The sequence below is a fragment of the Delphinus delphis genome, chromosome 1, assembly GCF_949987515.2.
Source record: "Delphinus delphis chromosome 1, mDelDel1.2, whole genome shotgun sequence".
NCBI lineage: Eukaryota > Metazoa > Chordata > Mammalia > Artiodactyla > Delphinidae > Delphinus > Delphinus delphis.
Genome location: NC_082683.1, coordinates 78218388 through 78239280, shown reverse-complemented (window position 1 = coordinate 78239280; position 20893 = coordinate 78218388). Strand labels below are relative to the sequence as shown.

Genomic DNA, 20893 nt, shown 5'->3' with positions numbered 1-20893 from the left:
CCACTACACCACCAGGGAAGCCTGAGAAAGTTATTTTTTCATTTGTTTTCTCATCTGTAAAATGGGAATAACACACCAAATAAAACCTTGTTGGATGGATTGAGACAGCACGCATGAATAACCTGGGGGAGCGCCTGGCCCGCAGCAGGAGGTAAATAATGTTACTGTTGTAATGGATTTCCCCCATATGACGTTTCTCCCGAGGTGACAGACTCCAAGCTGAAGCAGCAGGGATGAAATGATTAGATTTTTATCTTTCCTCAGTTTGAAGCCATTAATGAGGCTTATGATGTATTGTTCTGCCCAGGTATCACAGGTCCAGCAAATTTCCCTCAGGCCTCTTAATGCAGACTGAATCAATGCTCCTTCACTTGGCTACTTCTTCAGGATTTCCCTTTTCACAGAGCAGTTGCCTGAGACTGGTTCAGACTATTACGAAAAGAGTGACAGAATGGCTCTTTTCTCCCCATAATGATCTGAGTAGTTTCTTTATGAAATACTATAGAGGCAATAAGACAAGGATGTGAATCCTAACCCAGTTCAAGGAAAGACTAGAAGGAAACTCTCTTCACATAGGTGGTCCCCCCCCCAGTGTTTAAACATTTGCCTGGGTACTAATTTACAAGGAGCACCAAATATTATCGGAATAATTGGTAATAGGTCAGGACCAGTTAACGTGGGTTTTCACATGCCATTCATTAGGTTACCAGCCTAAGAAATGCAAATTGGTCCTACTTCCATTCAGCACAGTGAATAAGTCTGTTATTTGGAATTTGAAAATTGTGACAGGAAACCACCTTGAAGGAAGGGAGAATCTTGATAACTGAAAGACATTTATTTTTTCAAATACATTCTGACTTTATTCAGCATGTTATATGCAATGGTCCAAATCGATTATTCCTCTTCTGATAAAGTTACCACAACCTGAGGTAACTGAGAAACCATCCTTTCCCTACTAGAATCCCATTGCCTCAGGTCCTAAGGTTGCAAGCACACCTCGCCAGCTGACAATCACATTCCCCTGGACACTGTGATTTGTAAGACATTTAGTTTTTATTTTTTTTAAGATATTTTTTGATGTGGACCACTTTTTAAAAGTCTTTATTGAATCTGTTACAGTATTGCTTCTGTTTTATGTTTTGGTTTTTTGGCCACGAGGCGTGTGGGATCTTAGCTCCCTGACCAGGGATCGAACCCGTACCCCCTGCACTGGAAGCACCCCCTGCACTGGAAGGTGAAGTCTTAACGACTGGACTGCCAGGGCAGTCCCCTTGAAAGACATCTATTTTGATGAGTACAAACTAAAACATCTCCCTTGATATGATGGGCATTTAATACTCTCAAAGTTGGGATTTAGTAAAGGGTGATTTGTGTAGGCTTGGAATATGTGGTTAGGACAATGCTAAACAGCCCAGTCAGAGAGAGAGACTGGAGGGTGTAGGGCCTCAGATCTGGGAAGGGCCAAAAGAGTAGGACGCTCTGAGGGGGAAAAAGAGAGGGGAGACCCAGCAGCTGAGAGGCCTGCTCATGAGGCCTGGGAAAAGAGACTGTCTACTGGGAGTGTTTGACAGAAATGCTATGAGGACCCCCTACCTCCACCTGTCTCTCTGCTCAATCATCTTTAAGCTCTACCTTACTCTTGTGAGAGTTTTGCTTTTGGAGAAGGATATAGACAGCTGACATAAAGGTTCATGATTTTTACTAATAGAAAAGCAGCTTCCCGCATCTATACCAAGTACATATTGAATGAATATTCAAAGCATGTTTAAAGGGGTGACAAATTGTTACCTGCCCAGGGCACCTGCATGTCTGGTCTGGTCCTGGTGCCGGGCACTGCATGGGGTTTTCTAAGTGCATCTCATTTGAGATGGAGTCACTGAGATTCAGTGAGGGCCACTGAATTCTCAAGATCTTACCTTGCGGGGGCTGGGGGCTGCATTTTATAAAGGCAGGGCAAGGACAAACTGAATAAAAGGGGAGGAAATAGGAACCAGGCGAACTTCTATTTGATTTCTTCTCATCTCAGCGGCAGAGGGAGGCAGAGAGTAAAAAACGTTGTGCCTGAGCCCTAAATGAATAAACAACAGGCCTGTGTAAAAAGGCAAACAAAATTTAAGGTATTTGTTACAAGAAATAATTTGAAAAGCTTCTCAGCAGCACACAGGCAGTTCTATAGAATCATTGGTATTTAGGAGGCAAGACTTAGAACTCTTGTCTAAATCATGATGAGACAACACAGGGTGAAGAGAGACTTGTATTTTCCAAGTCGAAAAATGACTGCATTTTTCGCATGTTGAAAAATGACTTTTTTCTGATCCTTCGTTGGCATAGTAGATACATATTCCTCTGTAAATATGGGGCTGAGTTCAAGGTCTGGCTTTGCGCTTTTGGATAAACTGCTTTCCTCTGACCTCGGAGATGAGAGGGACACAGAAAACAAGCTAGGAACCTGGATTTCAGAGAATCCACTCATGTCAGAAACTCAAACACGAGCTGCATCTCCAGAGCATCAAACGGTGGCCTCAACAGCACCGACACAGCCTCTGTCTGCACAGCCAGGCCCCCTTCACCGCATGTTTGAAGAGTGATTTTGGAAAGTGGAGGCGAGTGCTGAACAACGTGGAGCCACCCTTGTCCCCATGCTCGTGGGGGCAGGTGACTGCCCCGTGGCCTGTTAGACAGGACCCAGCGCCCAAAGCACCTTGCAGTGACGCCTTAGGTCAGGCACTGGCTTCGTTCCCTCAACATATTCCCATTCCTGAGGCATTTAGGGTGAGGGAAAGCCTTGCCTGAGGTATGCATTTCCTGGGAAGAATAGGACCATCTGGTTTCCTTCATCATCTGGTTCAGTCTATAACGAGTTCTGTCCTCCAGCAGAGAAAAGTTCTTACTATCTGCTTTCTAATGTGTTTCCGAAACTGTGTATGTGGTTGAGAGAGTCTTCTATCCAAAAGTTCAAACTATTAGGTGCCTAATTTACTCGATAATTCGAGTGTTTTCTCCCTTTACTAAACCTTCACAACATTTCTTGTCTTGTAGTTTTTTACTTTTTATTTACCTGGTCCACTATTCAATGTTAGTGCGAAACTAACAGTAGATGGAGAAACAGGAGCCAGGAAGAGAGGGAAAGAGATGGGTTGGTTTGTGAACATCAGTCCCCAAGGATGAACACTATTCGACAGATGGACTTATTAGGAGTGACAGATTCCACACCCTCAACGCTCCCCCACAGTGCATTCTAGGATCAATTCAACAGTTTTCAGGGACTTGATAATTTGTGGCCATTGTAGTGTACATTGAAAACTCCTACTACTATTATGAGATTCGTATGTAAATCTAAACTCCATCATTTGGTGAACAATATAACAGTACAACTGCACAGGAAACCCTGAGAAGGGGAGGGAATCACTTCTGGAAACTTGGGCACTGATACGTGTATACAGGTAAAATTAGTCCAGTCGACTTCTTCCAACACTGAATCTGTTTTTATTTGCCATTTACTATAAAAATTGAATCTTTATTTTACACAAAAGTTATTTTAAAAACAGTAAAGTTTACCAAAACCTACTGAATCTCAGGCAGAGGGATTTACCACCAAAATGCAGATTTACATGGTAAACCTGAGGGCCAAAATCATTCAACTCAAAACAATCTCACATTTTCTAGTAATCCATTATCAGAAGCGAAAACCAATTATGTACATGTTTCAGAACATGTGGCAAAGACAAAAAAACAAATGCTAGCCTTCACTGTGAAGCTAATCAAAGAAAATGTCTCTACTCAGGATTGGCCCATTATTTTGCTGAGAGTGAAACATTTGAAGAGTTTTAAAATATTTAAGCATAAATATTTAGGTTTATATACAACACATATATACACAAACACATCCATTCTAATTCCATGCCCCTTTGTATTTTTTAAATTGCACCGTCTCTGTTAGAGATAATATATAACATGCAGGAGGCATTCCTAATTGTTTTTTCTCAGCAGCAGTGTTCTATACAAGACAAATGCAAAATTTAAATATGAATTAATTTCAACCAGAAGCCAGCTCGACTCAGTACTTTGGTTCATATGTTCTATGTTAATGCTTTAGGGTTGATGAAATTGTTCATATAAAAAAAAAAAAGTTGAAGAGAATGTAGTCCATTACCAAAGGTACTTAGTAGATAGTTCCCAGTGGATGTAGAAGTGATGGACCAAAAACAGGAAGAAACCAATTAAATAGGACTGCAGTTTTTTCACTGCTTCAGCTTTCATATCCAGCTGAAGATAAGAAATAATTATATCCAGGGCATTTTGCAACAGTTACTAGTTTAGGCCATTTCATGTATATAATGTCTTCATAATTCAAACCAGGATGCAAAATAACTCCTCCCCTCTCCCACCAGCCTTCCTCTTGTTTCCAGAAAGAAATAAACACAGATTCTGATGCAATATACAGTTCCTGAAAACAAAGTGGATTTACAGTTATATGCTCATGCTGCTGGTACAGATGAGGGATCATTGGATCAGCTCTAAACACTGCAGGGATGGGTCAAGGAGAACTATTCAATTAGGCATAATTACAGGCTCTGGCTTCCCCCCAAATAAATACACGCTCAAGTAGTATCGCAAGTTCTCTAGCACAAATATATTTTGTTACTACATAAATTTAAGGAGATGGGTGAGTGGAGAGGGAAAACAAAATACCTTATGTGGATGGGACAATGCTAAGAGAAAGTGACGATGGAAAGAGCATTTGCTTGAAAATACAAGGAAATAAAGCTATAAGTCCACAGAATAATTGTTTGATTATTTTAATGGTTTCTGAACCCATCAATATTATGCAATACTTTAATTCAACATACAAAATTTGAATCATGAGACACTGAAGAACAGAAACAAATATTTTCACTATCAAACAATAATGTTATGCAGATAACTCACTGCAGCTCACCACAGCACACACATTGGAGCTATGCCACAACAATGAGACCTTGAGGATCTCTATTTACCCTGTTTAACACAAACATTTGCTAAGTGACAGTGAAACATGGTGATATCAGAGGAACAATGAAGACTGAGGATGAAGAATGAAAACACCGTATCTATGTGCCACACAGATATACCCTGATGTATGTTAGTGAAGGAACACCACACCTTACAAGGAATGCTCAAAACCACTTAGGTCGCTGACCAAGTTTGAGCATTTAGTTTTAACATTACAACTAAGAGAACAGAATACTCCATGATTACAAGTAAGGAATAAAAAAGAATTAATATCCTAGCATTAACCTACAACCTCTTACAACTTTGGAGAAATATTAAACATATCCAAAACTAATAAATTACATTTTGTATACATGGGGCGTGTGTGTGTCTGTGTGTGTGTGCAAGCTCATCATTGTGTATCTGTGTGTGTGTATGTAAATAAAATGAACCAATGCTAGCATAAGCCTTCAACTTTGTTCTGAATAACATCCATATTTATTTTTTGGAAAATGCACTACACATTCTTGGAAATCAACTAAAGTCTTAAAATTATAATTGAATAAACTTAATTTTCTTCATTTAAAATCCTCTTCCAAATTGAATATCTGCTCCAACACTGCAGTAAAGGTGGCATCAAACATCACAATTTTGTGTGTTAAGTGGTGGTCTCAGAGTTCATGGCCTCAGTGCTGCATCATTTCAAAAGTTACCTAAACACTGGAGTGTAGGATTGAAATAAAAAAGTAAACCTAAAAACTATGGCATGAAGAACAACAGAGTTTGCATTAGTAACCAAACCCTAGTGTTTGGAAAGAAGCTTACAAAACTCATTATTGATCCTGATAGTAACTTGCTTCCAGAAATTTAGAAGGGTGATAAGGAAGGTTTGGCTAGTGACTTCTGCAGGTGAACAGAACTGGTGACTAGCCGGGAGGCGTTGTAGTTTGTCAGGGGAATAGTAGCAAATCTGAAATTTGTTTTAAAAATTCTTCCTTATAGAAGGGGGTAAGATCTTTCATACACATTATGGCTAATTATATGGCCCAAAACATTTAAACATATTTCCATGTATCATATTCACGTTCCAAACATAAGATAATCCTATCCAACACTGGAATCGGTACACATGACAATTCTATTGTGCAACAGAGATGTGTTAAAATGACAAAGAACTCAACATTCAAAAGATTGAAAATAACATAAAACCCTAGATATGGTCAGAACCTGTTTTCTGAAATCCTACAAGAAAGTTTCATCAGTTATGCCTGGCTCCCTGAGAACTTGAATGTTCTGACTAAAGGCAAGTTTTGGTAAGAATTGCATTTTTACACTGTTCTTTGTCATTCAGAATAAACAATAATGTTTTAGGCAGCCTTTGGTGTTTTCTATTTTTTATAGCTATTACTCAAATTTCATTTGATGTGAACAACTCTTTTCTCTGAATGTTAGTCCAGGGGTGTGTGGCAGGTGAGGGAAGCTACATTTTGCCATCATTTAGACCTTCATCTTTCTGGAAGGGACAAAGCAAGAAAAAACATACCATACAACACAATTCCATGTTTACAGTACTCTTTACCCATAGTGTTTTCCAGTTTTGTCTAGGTGCAGTTAATAGATTACTTCATAGTTCCATCCAAAATGAGACAGCATCACAATGCCTAGACCCATTAGAGAAAAACACATTGAAAATGTACGTTTCCCCAAAACGAGTCAGTCGATTTTATTCATTTTACAATATGTATGATAATAAAAAGCCAAACACAAAGCTCTTTATAAAAAAGAGCAAAATGTATTCCAGAAAAGTTAGACAAAGGCATGAGATGAATTTCAGTTAACCAGATCTATTTCTTTGTGAGCTCTGAGAACTCATTTTAAGCGCTGAATTTTAAGCTGAGTGTTTTACATTATAATCCTATCTAGAGATCATGCAGATGGAGAAGAAAGTATTTTGCTTAACTCTTACTTAATTTCTACAGAATGCTTTAAAATCAGTTTTAAAGATTCAAATCTGCACCTCTCCCCTCCATCACAGTTTTTGAAGTAATTAAGAATTGTACCCGTACAATAGCACAGCACTAGGGAAGAGAGAGGTAGATGATGTGGCCATCCTCTTACAAAGGAAACCCCCCAAATATTTTAGGGCATGAAACACAAGGCTTTTGTTATCCAAAAGTAATTAGTTGCAGAGTACAAAAACATTTTGGAACAGAATGTGCACAAATATGAGAATCATACGCAGCCAAAACCAAGTATATTAATAGTAAATTCTTAAAGAAAAGGATGTGTTTCTCTGTACCTTACAAAAATTATTCTCACAGATTTTGAATCCAAGATTATACAATAAAAATATTTGTATGTTTACATTTAATATAAAAATGATTAGCAAATAAAAAAGGCTTTGATGATATACAAGAAAAAATTTGAGTATACATTAATTTTTAGGATGCCCCGAGGGTGACATGTCCTAAGTACCCTGCTCCTGTTCTATGCAAAGGCCAAAGGCAGGCACTTTCTCAGGGTTCATCATTGTTGTTAAGAGAAAATCAGATGGAGGAAGACTCAAAACAAGCTGGGACAGGAAGTAAAAATTAAGCCAGAAGGAATTCTGCCTAGCACAATGTACCCTGCCTAAAAATATTTAAGACCATAAATCAAAGACAGTGCTCAGTGTACACATCAAGGGAATTTATGTTGATGAGTTTATGGTCTAGGTGATAAATATCAAAACAGGAAGTCAGTTAAAACAAGTATGCAAATAAGTAATACCTAATCTTCAAAAGATACAAACTGCAATGTAGAGATTCAATAATTTCTTGTCCCCATTCCACCCTCCAAGCGTACTTCTTATATTTCCATAAGTTAAAGATCAATTATTCACAAAACTTTAGTTCAGTGTTAATACTTTTTACCTGTTTAATTTAGGGATAGACACTGAGTTGCTTTAATAAGACATTTGGTTATAGTTAGTCATAATTATCCATTGTTCATCTTTATAACTTAGGTAAATTGAGTTCTCAGATAAAGCCCTGGAGTGTACTTTTAAAAATTATTTTCCTCTTTAGGTCAACATTTATCTAAGCATGTCTGCAAACGTTCTGTTACAGGGGGAGGAAGAGTATTGAGCAAATTCTCCTCAACAATCAGACAGCTCCGTTTGAGGGACTGACATCCTTCCAGTTCAGGAGGAAGTGTTTCCAGGTAATTACCAATGAGCTCCAGATGAGTAAGGTTCGACAGCTCACCCACGTGAGGGGACAAGCTCATCAGGCTATTTTTCCCCAAAAGTAAACACTGCAGCTTTTTGCACTGAAACAGCCCATCTGGTAGCATCTCAATCTGGAAAGGGAAAAAAAGAAGCCAGTAAAACTGTTTTTTGATGGCCTACCATAATACATCTATTTATCTATACCCCTACCTTTTCCCAAAAACATTTCTAGACATTTTACAGAGGTACATATAATAATGATGATACACTTGAAGTAGATGGGAAAGATAAAGGAAAAATACGGACATCCTGACATGGAGTCAGGATTGAGGCTACCTTGAACTTCTATAAACCCCTGCTGCATATGCGTGGGCAACAGATTTGGCTCTGAACATTCTAACAAGCAACTCTCAATTCTCAAAGGAAACCTAATCGGTTACATACTCATTGTCCCTGAGATAAAAAACAAATCAGTGGGCTTCCCTGGTGGTGCAGTGGTTGAGAATCTGCCTGCCAATGCAGGGAACACGGGTCCGAGCCCTGGTACGGGAGGATCCCACATGCCGCGGAGCAACTGGGCCCGTGAGCCACAACTATTGAGCCTGCGCGTCTGGAGCCTGTGCTCCGCAACAAGAGAGGCCGCGATAGTGAGTGGCCTGCGCACCGCGACGAAGAGTGGCCCCCGCTTGCCGCAACTAGAGAAAGCCCTCGCACAGAAACGAAGACCCAACACAGCAAAAATAAATAAATTATTTAATAAACTCCTACCCCCAACATCTAAACAAAACAAAACAAAACAGTGACTGAGGAGAAGTGTAATTATTCTTGAGTCCTAGTCAGAAATCAGGGATCTCAAGAGTCCTCATAACGAGTTTACTGTGTGGGATAATGAGCTATACTCTCAAAAACATCCCGAGAACAGACACAAGGCTATTTTTTAGGGTTTCACAGTAGAGACTGAAAACTTTATTCTGTTAAAAAAAAAAAAGCTGACAGGAGTAGAGACAAGAAGATATGACAGACAATCTATACAGGATATGACAATCTATAGATATAGATATACAATCTATAGATATACAATAGATATAGATACAGAATCTATAGATATACAATCCATGCAAGCTATGACAATCTATACATGCACATTTCATTCCCCTCTACATACACACTCACGAGTATCTACTCTTCTTCCTGCTCTCTGAGAGTTTCGATTAAGTCATACGACACAGAGAAATCATTTAAAATACGATGAAGAGCCTGCAATTAGGTCAACTCCTACAACTGCTCAACTGAACTGCTCCCCTATTTGGTGGGAAGGTTGCACTGGAGTTTCTAATGGAGCCACAGTATGTATAGGAAATAGGGTTTATTGGGGAAAGACACCCAGAGAAGGGCTGAGCACACTCAATGTCCTCAGCTCTCATCCTGCCACTGAGGGGCAAGTGCGCTCCAGGAAGAGGTGGATTGCATGCACCCCACCCTGTAACGTTCCCCATATTTATACAGGCCTGGACCAGGCATCTTTGCAACTATGAAACAATGTAGGCTCCTTTGTTCCAGAAGCGGCTTTGTTAGAAACAGGGATGAAAGGGGCGCTGCACATTTCAATCTGTTCCTCTGATGGGCTAGTGTAGCCCCACGGAGCCAGTTCTCTGCTGGAACTTCCGGGGCCTTCCAGAACTGTCTCTTCCAAAGGATAAACATTCCCTATACAGCATAAAAAATTGGTCAGATTGCATTCAAAAATGCTCATTATGTTGGAAATTGCCTTTTCCTCCATCACCCACATATACTCTCAGTGATGGCTATCCTTGAAAATAAATCTAATGATCACTGTTGCTAAGTCAGCCATGCATTATAGCTCATCATTCTACACCAAAATACTAGGTATAAGCAAAGGAAAATATCTACCCTTTTATTTCACTCCTTCTTAAGAATGCAGATGAAAAACCATAGCTATGTCAATTTCAGTATAGAGCTATGAGAGAGATGAGAGACAGAAGAAATGTAACCTCCTTCTGATTAGAGATTATCTGCAGCTCAAAAGTAGTGTCAGTGACGTACAAGTAGAGGGAATGATCAGTCCTGTGCAATGTGCTCAGGGTTGAGAGTACCTGCTGGTGCGAAAGGAGTGACTTAGGCAAAGAGGCTGGGAAGAGGGAAGACTTGGCTCACCTGTATTCAGTGAATGCCTGCTGGGAGCCTCATTTTGTGCCAGGTTCCCAGCTAGGTGTTGGGGATAAAGTAGTGAGCAAGACAGACGGGTCTCTCAACCTTGGCATTGTTGACATTTGGGGTGGGATAATTCTTTTTGTGGGGCTGTCCTGTGCATTGTGGAATGTTTTAGCAGCATCCCTGGCCTCTACCTACTAGATGCCAGCACCACTCCCCTCTCTAGTTGTGACGACTAAAAATGTCTCTTGACTAATGTCTTCCACAGCGTAAAACTGCCCCCATTTGAGAAGCACCGGTCTAAAGGGGGAGAGAAATATGAAACAATTATAGAAATCATTAGTCTACAACGGCTGCTAGGAAGAAGAGTGCCTTAACCAGGGCTGCATCAAGGAATCCCAATCTCCCTTCCTCATTCAGCTTCCAGGCCCCCAGCAGGTGCCTTGTTTGATTGTACTGATTTCCTACTGAATGAAGACCCTAAAGCCGTTGTCCTCATTCTCCTTCTGTCTGGCTGTCAACACTACCATGTCTCACCCATCTTCTTTCATCTCTCTCAATTTGTGATTTTAGCTTCTTCTCAGCCCCCAGAGTACAGGCGAGGGATTTCACCAGGCAATGAGAGCGAGCCTCTGGGGTTGGCCCCTCAGTTGTGTCGTAAAAGTGAGTTAAGGACTGTGGTCAGCAGCACACTTCCTGAGCGGTAAGTATCCGTCTCAGGGGCTTTCTCCCAGCATCATCACGCAGCTCAAGCACAGGGCCTTAACTCACGAGGCTGGGGAGCTGTGTTAGAGACTCAAGACTTTCTTTCAAGTCAGCAGTTTTATCTTGAAAAATCGACTTACAAATTTTGCCTGAGCCAATAAATTAAAAAAAAATGTCTAGATAGCATTTATTTATACTGAATTCATTTAGCATGCTCTTTCTTAAACCAAATAATACATGAGCCAGAAAGGAAAAAAATTCCCCAGTGGACCACTGATTTCTTCTCAAAAATCAAAAGAAATGTTTACAGACTATCAGATGATAAACTATATAAACAGAATGGTTTTATAGAATAAACTGTATTACATATATTTAACAAACTATGAAATAAACTGAAAAAAAACTCACTATGGTTACATTATCACTCTATATCCTAGAATTTTCTGGCAACCAAATACTTTCAACAAAATGTATTGAAGCCCCCAGAACATCAAAGGAAGGATAGTTCTCATCCTATATTCATGGCTGACATTGATAATTAAATATTCCACTGTTTCTCAGAGGCTGGGACCTCATTTCAGAATTCTTTTCAGTGTCAGATTTCCTATTTTTCTGCCCATTGACACATGCTATCTCAGAACATGTCAACCTGAATCTATAAAATCCAATCATTTCAAGAAGCAAAGCTGAATACTTCCATATCTAAGTGGTAATATCAAAACCAACAAGGAGCACTGCTACATAAATGATCTGCAGAAGGAATTTCTACATTATTCACCTTCTGGCTAAAGTCTTTGAGTTGCATTAAATGCTGAAATGGAGAAACTGGAAGACCTAGGTGCAAATTGGAGTGGTTTTTAAGATTTGAGGGAGGTTATTAAATCCTCCCCCTTTCCTGTGCTTCTCCATCACATTCAACACCATCATAATCCAGTTACACTTTGGCACTGGATAGAGGTGGATGCTGCCTCTTCCTCTCCCATCATCTACACACACCACTGCTTCCCGTGGAACATCATGTGGACTGATGCATCTGAGCTGTAGGAGAAAGAGCACTAGAGCAGGAGCTGGAACATGGGTTCCATCCCAGATCCATCGCTGGGAAGCTTCGGACCTCAGTCAAATTGCTCTGAGCCTCAGTTTCAGTATCAGTAAAGTGAAAGCGGTGGACTAGAACAGAGATTGGCAAAGTTTTTCTCTAAAGGAGCGGAACAGTAAATATTTTAGGTTTTGCAGGGCAAGTGGCAAAACTGAAAATATTCTGTAGGTACTTACAATAACAAAAGAGAAAACATTTCATACATTTAAGTGATGTAATTAAAAATACAATAACACAATTGAGTACAATTTCTTTGTAATACAGGCCCACTAAGGAGAACAATGCAACTTATTCATGGACACTGAAATTTGAATTTCATATAATTTTCATATGTGATGAAATATTATTATTATTCTTTTGATTTTTTTCCTCCAACCACTTAAAAATTTAAAAACCATTCTTAGGTCAGGCTGTGGGAGGATCTGGCTCCCAGGCTGTAGCTTGCTGACCTCAGGACCAATGACCCACAGTGTTCCTTTCAGATACAAGAGTCTCTTAATCTATATTCCTACTTCTAAATCATAATGATTAAACCTTTCCACTGGGTTTTGTTTCTTGATTGTCCTCTCCCAACCCTTGTGTATGCTACAACCAGAGCCTCCTTTGAAGGTACTGATTCAGGCTAACTGGCACTTTCAGGCTCAAGCCTCACCTCAGCTACTATCCAGTGACTCAAACCTGAACTAGACTGGTAGAATTCAAGGCACTCTCCACCCTGACCCACCTTCTAAAGGCTCCATCTCTTATTACATCTGCCGATGCCTGTTGCAATCCTCTGGGCATGATCTCTATAGTCCTTTCACATTTCCCCAGTCAATGTTCTCAGGAACACTCTTCTCAAGAATTACCATGGAAAAGAACGCCTTGCTCAACTATGTGTGGCAAACGTTGCACACCGTATCTCCCTCTTGGAGAAGCACGATGCATGTTCATATGTTAACGTCTCTGAGGAATCCTGCAGCAAAAATATGCTCAAAAATGTTTAATGTTTTTTTGTGATAAAACTTATTACTATTCAGTGGAGTAAACTCTGGAGTGCCCTCTCAGTGAATGTCTGTCATTTGGGGGGCTGCCCCACATCTTCTATGTCCTGAGAATTCCCTACCTTATCTTGGTGGGACTCTTGGTGGGAAGCAGAGCCCACTTCCAACTAGAGGAACTGCAAACACAAGATCCTTGTGTTCCCAGATAACTTACAGCTCAAGTGTGAGCATTCTTAAGCTCTATCAGGTGCTCAGAGGTGGGCCTTGTGTCACAAAGCAGCAGAAACCATGAAGAACCGATTTTGTGGGAGGGCAAGGGCCACAGTAGCAGCAGCATCGTTTTCAGGATAGCATTGGTGTGCAGTGCTGGTATGGTCAGTGTCAAGGTATCTTCCTCATTTGACTTTTGTACTATGATTTGGGCTGCATTTCTTTCGCTATCTAACTTTGTGCTTGATTGTTTTCCAAGCTTCATTCTTCAGCCTTTTCAGTGATGAGATACGTGACAGCCTTTCAATAAATGTCTTTTCTGCGTAACCCCAGAGTTAGTATTTGTGGCCTCCATCTATAAACCTGACACACTGCCCAAGTCTTTAAAAAAGAAGAGTCTTATATACACACTACCAAATGTAAAATAGATAGCTAGTGGGAAGCAGCCGCATAGCACAGAGAGATCAGCTCCGTGCTTTGTGACCCCCTAGAGTGGTGGGATAGGGAGGGTGGGAGGGAGGAAGACTCAAGAGGGAGGAGATATGGGGATATATGTATATGTATAGCTGATTCACTTTGTTATAAAGCAGAAACTAACACAGCACTGTAAAGCAATTATACTCCAATAAAGCTGTTTAAAAAAAAAAAAGAAGTCTTTAAAAACTGTTCTTTCAGGAATCTTTACCAACTTCCATTCCAAATGGAGGAATCAACTCACGTTTCTGAGTATATGCACATCTAAGTATTTATGCAGCAGGTTTGATGTTTTATTTTCTAATTTTTATACATATTTTGGTCTACTTCATAGACTCATGAGAACCTTAAGGTTTCAAGAAGGAACCTTGAAATTAGTTAAATCCCTATATGAAACACGAATCCTTAAATCCCTTTAACAATATTCCTACCAAGTGGTTGACAATTTATATCTGGACAGTTTTATTAATAAGAAAATCACTTCTCCCTTCTCAAATGTTCATTCAGTCTTTGGACAGCTTTCTGGGGAAAGATGAGAAATCTCCTGCTTGTCCAAGCTCTAACACTTACAGCTACTCCCAATAAGCTTTCTTTCCTATGTAAGGTCTTCCAAATATTCGAAGACCAATATTGTGGACTATTCTCTCTCCCTTCCCTCCCCAGTACTTCCTATAATTAGGAATCACTATACCATCAGAGAGGAACGTTTTATCTGTCTGGTCACTGTCTTCTGAGTTCCAGTTTCTCCACATCCTTAGCAGGTAAGTCTCTTCATAGCTCTGATGAAGTGATCCTAACCCATTCGAAGGTGTCACAGTCATCGTTATGGCCTGGAGGGCGCTCCACAACTGCTGGCTAGCCCACTTCTGAGACAACACAGCCAAAGACACCGTTGTACTTTGGCCATAAACTTTCTTCAGCATAAGACTTTTCATATGCTACAAAGTACCCTTCAAGACAAAATGTGTCTGATACTAACACCTAGTCTCCCTTTTAGCCACAATCAAGAAGTCAGTAAACTTGGTGTCAAAGGTACCAATGATCTTAAAGTTAACATTGAACTACAGAAAGCCGTTAACCTGCTTGTACATTTAGATAATTCATGGCCCACTGACAATTTAACCAGCCACAACTTTCAAAAATGTATGGAGTGGTCAGGAGGAGCTTCAAGATGGTGGAAGAGTAAGACGCGGAGATCGCCTTCCTCCCCACACATACATCAGAAATACATCTACACGTGGAACAACTCCTACAGAACACCTACTGAACGCTGGCAGAAGACCTCAGACCTCCCAAAAGGCAAGAAACTCCCCACGTACCTGGGTAGGGCAAAAGAAAAAAGGATAAACAGAGACAAAAGAATAGGGACGGGATCTGCACCAGTGAGAGGAAGCTGTGAAGGAGGAAGGGTTTCCACACACTAGAAGCCCCTTCGCAGGCGGAGACTGCGGGTGGCAGAGGGGGAAAGCTTCGGAGCCGCGGAGGAGAGCACAGCAACAGAGGTGCGGAGCGCAAAGCGGAGAGATTCCCGCACAGAGGATCTGTGCCGACCGGCACTCACCAGCCCGAGAGGCTTGTCTGCTCACCCGCCAGGCGGGCGGGGCTGGGAGCTGAGGCTCTGGCTTCGGTCGGAGCGCCGGGAGAGGACTGGGGTTGGCGGCGTGAACACAGCCTGCAGGGGGCTAGTGCACCGCGGCTAGCTGGGAGGGAGTCCGGGAAAAAGTCTGGACCTGCCGAGAGCTCCAGAGACGGGCACGAGCCGCGGCTATCAGCGCAGACCCCAGAGATGGGCATGAGACGCTAAGGCTGCTGCGGTCGCCACTAAGACGCCTGTGTGCGAGCACAGGTCACTATCCACACCCCCATTCCGGGGAGCCTGTGCAGCCCGCCACTGCCAGGATCCTGTGATCCAGGGACAACTTTCCCAGGAGAACGCACGGCACGCCTCAGGCTGGTGTAACGTCACAGTGGCCTCTGCCACCGCAGGCTCGCCCCGCATCCGTACCCCTCCCTCCCCCCGGCCTGAGTGAGCCAGAGCCCCCAAATCAGCTGCTACTTTAACCCCGTCCTGTCTGAGCGAAGAACAGACACCCTCAGGTGACCTACATGAAGAATCAGGTCCAAATCCAAAGCTGAACCCCAGGAGCTGTGTGAACCAAAAAGAGAAAGGGAAATCTCTCCCGGCAGCCTCAGAAGCAGCGGATTAAATCTCCACAATTAACTTCATGTACCCTGCATCTGTGGAATACCGGATTAGACAATGAATCATCCCAAATTGAGGAGGTGGACTTTGGGAGCAATATGTATACATATATATATATTTTTCCCCCCTTTTTGTGTGTGTGTATGTATATGCTTCTGTGTGTGATTTTGTCTGTATAGCTTTGCTTTTACCGTTTGTCCTAGGGTTCTGTCTGTCCGTTTTTTTTTTTAGTATATATTTTTTTTCTGTGGTACACGGGCCTCTCACTGTTGTGGCCTCTCCCGTTGCAGAGCACAGGCTCTGGACGCGCAGGCTCAGCGGCCATGGCTCACGGGCGTAGCCGCTGCATGGCATGTGGGATCTTCCCAGACCGGGGCACGAACCCATGTCCCCTGGATTGGCAGGCGGACTCTCAACCAGTGCGCCACCAAGGAAGCCCTTTAGTATAGTTTTAGTGCTTATATTATCCTTGGTGGATTTGTTTTTTGGTTTGGTTGCTCTCTTTTTCTTTCTTTTTTTTTTGATTACTTAAAATTTTTTTATTAACTATTATTTTTATAACTTTATTTTATCTTCTTCTTTCTTTCTTTCCTTCTTTTTTTTCCTCCCTTTTTCCTGAGCCGGGTGGATGACAGGCTCTTGGTGGTCCAGCCAGGAGTCAGGGCTGTGCCTCTGAGGTGGGAGAGCCAACTTCAGGACATTGGTCCACAAGAGACCTCTCAGCTCCACGTAATATCAAACGGGGGAAATCTCCCAGAGATCTCCATCTCAACGCCAAGACCCAGCTCCACTCAATGACCAGCAAGTTCCAGTGCTGGACACCTTATGCCAAACGACTGGCAAGACAGGAACACAACCCCACCCATTAGCAGAGAGGTTGCCTAAAATCATAATACGGTCACAGACACCCCAAAACACACCACTGGACATGGACCTGCCCACCAGAAAGACAAGATCCAGCCTCACCCACTAGAACACAGGCACTAGTCCCCTCCCCAAGGAAGCCTACACAACCCACTGAACCAACCTTAGCCACTGGGGCCAGACACCAAAAACAACGGGAACTACAAACCTGCAGCCTGTGAAAAGGAGACCCCAAACACAGTAAGTTAAGCAAAATGAGAAGACAGAGAAACACACAGCAGATAAAGGAGCAAAAAAACCCACCAGACCTAACAAATGAAGAGGAAATAGACAGTCTACCTGAAAAAGAATTCACAGTAATGATAGTAAAGATGATCCAAAATCTTGGAAATAAAACGGAGAAAATACCAAAAAAATGGTTAATAAGGACCTAGAAGAACTAAAGAGCCAATAAACAATGATGAACAACACAATAAATAAAATTAAAAATTCTCTAGAAGGGATCAATAGCAGAATAACTGAGGCAGAAAAACAGGTAAGTGACCTGGAAGATAAAATAGTGGAAATAACTACTGCAGAGCAGAATAAAGAAAGAAGAATGAAAAGAATTGAGGACAGTCTCAGGGACCTCTGGGACAACATTAAACGCACCAACATTCGAATTATAGGGGTCCCAGAAGAAGAAGAGAAAAAGAAAGGGACTGAGAAAATATTTGAAGAGATTATAGTTGAAAACTTCCCTAATATGAGAAAGGAAATAGTTAATCAAGTCCAGGAAGCACAGAGTCCCATACAGGATAAATCCAATGAGAAACACACCAAGACACATATTAATAAAACTATCAAAAATTAAATACAAGGAAAAAATATTAAAAGCAGCAAGGGAAAAACAACAAATAACATACAAGGGAATCGCCATAAGGTTAACAGCTGATCTTTCAGCAGAAACTCTGCAAGCCAGAAGGGACTGGCAGGACATATTTAAAGTGGTGAAGGGGAAAAACCTACAACCAAGATTACTCTACCCAGCAAGGATCTCATTCAGATTTGGCGGAGAAATTAAAACCATTACAGACAAGCAAAAGCTAAGAGAATTCAGCACCACCAAACCAGCTTTACAACAAATGCTAAAGGAACTTCTCTAGGCAGGAAACACAAGAGAAGGAAAAGACCTACAATAACAAACCCAAAACAATTAAGACAATGGTAATATTGTCTTAATATGAACATATGTCTTAATATGAACATACATATCAATAATTACCTTAAATGTAAATGGATTAAATGCTCCAACCAAAAGACACAGACTGGCTGAAAGGATAAAAAAAAAGACCTGTATACATGCTGTCTAAAGAAACCCACTTCAGACCTAGGGACACATACAGACTGAAAGTGAGGGTACGGAAAAAGATATTCCATGCAAATGAAAGTCAAAAGAAAGCTGGAGCAGCAATTCTCATATCAGACAAAATAGACTTTGAAACAAAGACTATTACAAGAGACAAAAAAGGACACTACATAATGATCAAGGGATCAATCCAAGAAGATATAGCAATTGTAAATATTTATGTACCCAACATAGAAGCACCTCAATACATAAGGCAAATACAGCCATAAAAGGGGAGACTGACAGTAACACAATCATAGTAGGGGATTTTAACACCGCACTTTCACCAATGGACAGATCATACAACATGAAAATAAATAAGGAAACACAAGCTTTAAATGATACATTAAACAAGATGGACTTAATTGATATTTATAGGACATTCCATCCAAAACAACAGAATACACTTTCTTCTCAAGTGCTCATGGAACATTCTGCAGGATAGATCATATCTTGGGTCACAAATCAAGCCTTGGTAAAGTTAAGAAAATTGAAATCGTATCAAGTATCTTTTCTGACCACAATGCTATGAGACTAGATATCAATTACAGGAAAAAATCTGTAAAAAATACAAACACATGGAGGATAAACAATACGCTACTTAATAACCAAGAGATCACTGAAGAATTCAAAGAGAAAATCAAAAAATACCTAGAAACAAATGACAATGAAAACACGACGACCCAAAACCTATGGGATGCAGCAAAAGCAGTTCTAAGAGGGAAGTTTATAGCAATACAATCCTATCTTAAGAAACAAAAAAAATCTCAAATAAACAACATAACCTTACATCTAAAGCAATCATGGAAAGAAGAACAAAAAACCCCCAAAGATAGCAGAAGGAAAGAAATCATAAAGATCAGATCAGAAATAAATGAAAAAGAAATGAAGGAAACTATAGCAAAGATAAATAAAACTAAAAGCTGGTTCTTTGAGAAGATAAACAAAACTGATAAACCATCAGCCAGACTCATCAAGAAAAAAAGGGAGAAGACTCAAATCAATAGAATTAGAAAAGAAAAAGAAGTAACAACTGACACTGCAGAAATACAAAGGATCATGAGAGATTACTACAAGCAACTATATGCCAATAAAATGGATAACCTGGAAGAAATGGACAAATCCTTAGAAATGCACAACCTTCTCAGATTGAACCAGGAAGAAATAGAAAATACGAACAGATCAACCAAAAGCACTGAAATTGAAACTGTGATTAAAAATCTTCCAACAAACAAAAGCCAAGGACCAGATGGATTCAGAGGCAAATTCTATGAAACATTTAGAGAAGAGCTAACACCTATCCTTCTCAAACTCTTCCAAAATATAGCAGAGGGAGGAACACTCCCAAACTCATTCTACGAGGCCACCATCACCCTGATACCAAAATCAGACAAAGATGTCACAAAGAAAGAAAACTACAGGCCAATATCACTGATGAACATAGATGCAAAAATCCTCAAAAAAATACTAGCAAAAAGAATCCAACAGCACATTAAAAGGATCATAAACCATGATCAAGTGGGGTTTATCCCAGGAATGCAAGGATTCTTCAATATACGCAAATCAACCAATGTGATATAACATATTAACAAAGTGAAGGAGAAAAACCATATGATCATCTCAATAGATGCAGAGAAAGCTTTTGACAAAATTCAACACCGATTTGTGATAAAAAGCCTCTAGAAAGTAGGCACTGAGGGAACTTACCTCAACATAATAAAGGCCATATATGACAAACCCACAGCCAACATCGTCTTCAATGGTGAAAAACTGAAACCATTTCCAATAAGATCAGGAAAAAGAAAAGGTTGTCCACTGTCACCACTATTATTCAACATAGTTTTGGAAGTTTTAGCCACAGCAATCAGAGAAGAAAAAGAAATGAATCCAAAACAGAAAAGAAGAAGTAAAGCTGTCACTGTTTGCAGATGACATGATACTATACATAGAGAATCTTAAAGATGCTACCAGAAAACTACTAGAGCTAATCAACGAATTTGGTAAAGTAGCAGGATACAAAATTAATGCATGGAAATCTCTTGCATTCCTATACATTATTGATGAAGAATCTGAAAGAGAAATTAAGGAAACACTCCCATTTACCACTACAACAAAAAGAATAAAATACCTAGGAATAAACCTACCTAAGGAGACAAACTACCTGTATACAGAAAACTATAAGACCCTGATGAAAGAAATTAAAGATGACAAAAACAGATGGAGAGATATACCATGTTCTTGGATTGGAAGAATCAACATTGTGAAAATGACTATACTACCCAAAGCAATCTACAGATTCCATGCAATCCCTATCAAACTACCAATGGCATTTTTCACAGAACTAGAACAAAAAATTTCAAAATTCATATGGAAACACAGAAGACCGCGAAGAGCCAAAGCAATCTTGAGAAAGAAAAACGGAGCTGGAGGAATCAGGCTCCTGGACTTCAGACTATACTACAAAGCTACAGTAATCAAGACAGTATGGTACTGGCACAAAAACAGAAATATAGATCAATGGAACAGGATAGAAAGCCCAGAGATTAACCCATGCATATATGGTCACCTTATTTTTGATAAAGGAGACGAGAATATACAATGGAGAAAAGACAGCCTC

General features: G+C 40.5%; 1 protein-coding gene across 9 annotated transcripts in view; it reads right to left on the bottom strand.

The window, feature by feature from the left end:
- Positions 1-3474: 3474 nt before the first annotated feature.
- The window catches only part of LRRC8B (leucine rich repeat containing 8 VRAC subunit B), a 75658-nt gene continuing 58239 nt past the window's right edge, over positions 3475-20893 (bottom strand). For 8 of the 9 annotated variants that reach the window (XM_060025207.1, XM_060025175.1, XM_060025226.1 and 5 more), the window contains one exon: positions 3475-8310. In XM_060025207.1, coding sequence (XP_059881190.1) covers positions 8038-8310 — 273 coding nt within the window. In that variant the 3' untranslated portion in view covers positions 3475-8037. The remainder of the gene's footprint in view (positions 8311-20893) is intronic. The other variant, XM_060025239.1, reaches the window with a different exon arrangement.